Genomic DNA, 3,530 nt, shown 5'->3' with positions numbered 1-3,530 from the left:
TCTGAAATTCAAACGAGGACAGAAGCGTACAAAAATTATTTGTAATGTATAAATGTAAGTTTATAAACCACTGGTCCAACTTCCTGACTTTGAATTATTATATGTAAAAACACACCAACTGAAAGATTATATAATGAGTAAATTGATAACGCGTTAATGCTCAACATAAAAAACCAATGGAATTCTTTAGCGAAATAATGATTTGACACAAGGAAGAAAAAAATGCGTTGCGTATTTTGACCACTTTTGATCCAAAAATAGATTCGCCTGAAAGAATAGAAGTACCAAGAAAGGACGATCATTGTAAACTTTGTGTCAAAGAAATAAATGTCCTGGGAAAGTGTACCGATATGAAGGGTTAATCTACCATCGGTTATATTTAGAAGTCCATAAAATATTATTCCAAGATACAGTGTATGGGGAGAAGTCTTACGACCAATGTTGTTATTGGATAATAAATGGCCAGTGGTGACATTTACTTGTACTGGCCTCCTATTTAAGACAAAGAATACAAGTGGAGATAGCAGAAAGTTGGAGCTTTCAGACAAAAAAGCTGAAAGGCCAAATCATTGACAAAAATGTATAAGTTGTGCGCACTAATAGGATTACTATTTGTTATAGAAGCATGCTTGGCTCGACCAGGTTAGTATTTTCTTTTTAAAAAGGAAAACTATAAACATTCTTAGGACTGAAAATAATTTAATGTAAATATTTTGGATTTAAAAATGATTTTCGTTTACTGGAGGTTCTTCGTTAACCATGTCTTCTTCATACACAGGGTCTGCTCCTGAACGGCGTGGCCCTCCGGCCAAACGTCCACCTCCAAGACGTGGACCCCCACCTCCTGCCAGAGTTCAACCTCCTCCTCCCCCAAGAGGTAGGAGACCTCCTCCACCACCACCACCACCACCACGCAGAAGGGCACCGCCACCACCACCAGGTATATTTGAGATTTATGTTGAAAATTTCCCAGACTTCATATCGGCGTGCTCAAAATAAAATCTATCTATCTATCTATCTATCTATCTATCTATATATATTTGTAAAGTCAAATAAGTGCTCAAAATATTTTGAGAGAAGAAAAGATTGTTTAAATATGCTATGTTAATGTGCTTCTGCCTTTTGTGTGTAATTCCAATGAAAGATTCATGTCACTGAAATTGATTATTTTATAATGAGCTCTGACATTTACGTCGATAAATGAACAAGAAAAACATTTATTTTCTGTTGCGCAATTTAAAAAAAATTGCAAATGATAAACTACTTTTTTTTATTCACATGCCAATTATTTTGAGTAAAAAGAGTCTTAATAAAGTATTGTATAAGATAATGCAAAAATTATATTTAGAAAAAATTGAAAAAAATGAATTTTTTTGACCAACGCACGATAGTTATTAAATAGCTATTATTATTTTACAGTATATATTTCAAATATGTATTAAAACTAATGTCAGCAACTTTATAAAGTAGGATGCTCATAAGTAAAATAATTTATTATTGTTCTGCTATATAGTTTGAATTTGTGAATGTCATTAATGCGTGAATAATTATTCAACCTGGATTTTTTTTTTTAAATTATTTAATTATTTTTTTATAGCTTACAACTCCTACTATGACTATTATCCTACATCAGCGCCATCTTACTTTTTTGCCGACGATTGTGATTGCAATACAGGGGATTGTCCCCCGGGCACCAGATACGAGGGGTCCTGTGGAGACGACAAGAATTACTGTTGTTAATTCCATCCTTATGATATCAGGTATAGAAATTCATGATCATCACACATTTCCTGTTGTAAGGTTTAGTTTCCTAATTATAACTTTATTCCCTCCTTTTTTTTTAACTTTGAAATTCTCTTTGTTCATCGATACGGTTTACAATTTCATATGAATTTAGAAGTATATAGTATTGCTTTGAATGAATTATTTAACGAAAGGTATTTCTTTTTCTGATATTTCAGGTTCCAATAGTAAGGTCCTTAAAAACCTTTAAACCTTTTTAATCAAAAGTTGGAAAGACTGGGATGATGAAGAACACAAAAATAACAATAATACCTGCGAGCGTGAACAATCTAAGTAATATCTACATGTATTTTCCTGCTGGAGGCAGGATCTATTTTTACTTAAATTAAAACTATATTTTAAAGTCTTTGTTGTCTTTTCAAAGAATTCTCTTAATTTGATTAGCAGCTCCATCGGTTTCTCTCTCTCCATATATATATGTATATATATATATATATATATATATATATATATATATATATATATGTGTGTGTGTGTGTGTGTGTGTGTGTGTGTGTAATACATAATTTATCAGCTGATTTTCGCTCTAAATTCATTGATTGTGTTGCAATTCTAAGTATCCTTAACAGAAGCAACAATCAACATTCTTGCACACACTGAAATGTTAGATGCAACATGACAATATCGTTTTATCGTTTTATAAATTAATTTTCATAACAAGCTCATATAGTATGGCTTTAATGGTTCAAAAAAGTTCCAAGGATACAAAGAAAATCAGCAATTTGTACACTGAGGACTTATGTAAATCGCGCACTGTGGTGGAAAAATTTTCTAACATCGTGTTTAACAAAAATACATGTTCGCATTTACTATAACAACCAGAAGTATTCACTGTCCTTTAAATGCAAACTTGGGAGATTCTCATAAATTTTCCAGTTTGAAGGATTATCTCTATATAAATCTTAAACTGAACTCAACATGTCAAACAAGATATGAACTTTTTGCTTTTATTGCCTTTTTATGTTCATTTGGGGAGGGGGGGGGGGTTATACGAGAAATCTAAGTGATGAAAAATCATAAAGAAAAATGGAGTTTTATTGGTTATATTTTGGGCTAGAATTAAAGTGTGAAGACTTTGAGGATTAAATATCTACAGTTCAAATATCTTTGTTTTTCAAATTAATGTTATGATGTATTATAAACTACCAACTTATAAATTATAAGTTATGAAGATTTCTGAAATGTAAAGGTATAATGTTAATACACGTATATTTTTTCTCTTCACAAAGTCTTGCAACGTAACTTGTGCAAAAAGAATTGTAAACGTAATATCAGCAAAAAACACACAATAAATCAGAAAATAAAAAAAAAAACGGAGTGTGGAAAACCCACTTAGCGAAATCTATTTTTATGTGTCCGTGGATCGCTTGGGCGTCACGGAATAGACGGTCAGTGGTCATTAGCCTGTCGTACGACCGTCACACCTAATCGTTAACCGATTCGCACCGAACCACACAAGTGTGGAATTGAAAACAAAAGCGCCATCACGCTATGATTAGAGCTTCAACGCACTTTTTTATTACGAATTATATGACAATGTTTGTCACGGTAACACCACGTGTAGAGAGGTTCCGGTCAAATTTGATTAATATTGACCAGTTTATACACGTATATTATTACCTTGCCTATACAAATTGCTACTGGACGACCTTAATTTCTGTATAATGTAAATCATACAGGGTACCAATTTTGATGCACCAGATGCGCATTTTGTCAAATCATGTTCA

The 3,530-nt window shown here is 32.4% G+C and overlaps 1 protein-coding gene across 1 annotated transcript; it reads left to right on the top strand.

Annotated features, from left to right (window-relative positions):
* The first annotated feature begins 578 nt into the window (after positions 1–578).
* LOC133172626 (actin nucleation-promoting factor WASL-like) lies at positions 579–2,059 on the top strand. The gene is made up of 4 exons (XM_061307557.1): positions 579–642; positions 779–940; positions 1,598–1,760; positions 1,962–2,059. The coding sequence occupies exons 1-3, from the start codon at positions 579–581 to the stop codon at positions 1,738–1,740; spliced, it is 369 nt and encodes a 122-aa protein (XP_061163541.1). The 3' UTR covers positions 1,741–1,760; positions 1,962–2,059.
* The last annotated feature ends 1,471 nt before the right edge of the window (positions 2,060–3,530 follow it).

The sequence above is a fragment of the Saccostrea echinata genome, unplaced genomic scaffold, assembly GCF_033153115.1.
Source record: "Saccostrea echinata isolate AGI-Se365-2 ecotype Australia unplaced genomic scaffold, CSIRO_AGI_Sech_v1 ptg000054l, whole genome shotgun sequence".
In the NCBI taxonomy this organism is placed as follows: Eukaryota; Metazoa; Mollusca; class Bivalvia; order Ostreida; family Ostreidae; genus Saccostrea; species Saccostrea echinata.
Note: the sequence above shows the minus strand (reverse complement) of the source record. Positions and strands in the feature narration are given on the sequence as shown.

Coding starts and splice junctions, on each gene's coding strand:
- LOC133172626 (XM_061307557.1), top strand. CDS start 579: ATGTATAAGTTGTGCGCACTAATAGGATTACTATTTGTTATAGAAGCA. Junction 643..778: donor AGCATGCTTGGCTCGACCAG/GTTAGTATTTTC, acceptor CTTCATACACAG/GGTCTGCTCCTGAACGGCGT. Junction 941..1,597: donor GGCACCGCCACCACCACCAG/GTATATTTGAGA, acceptor ATTTTTTTATAG/CTTACAACTCCTACTATGAC.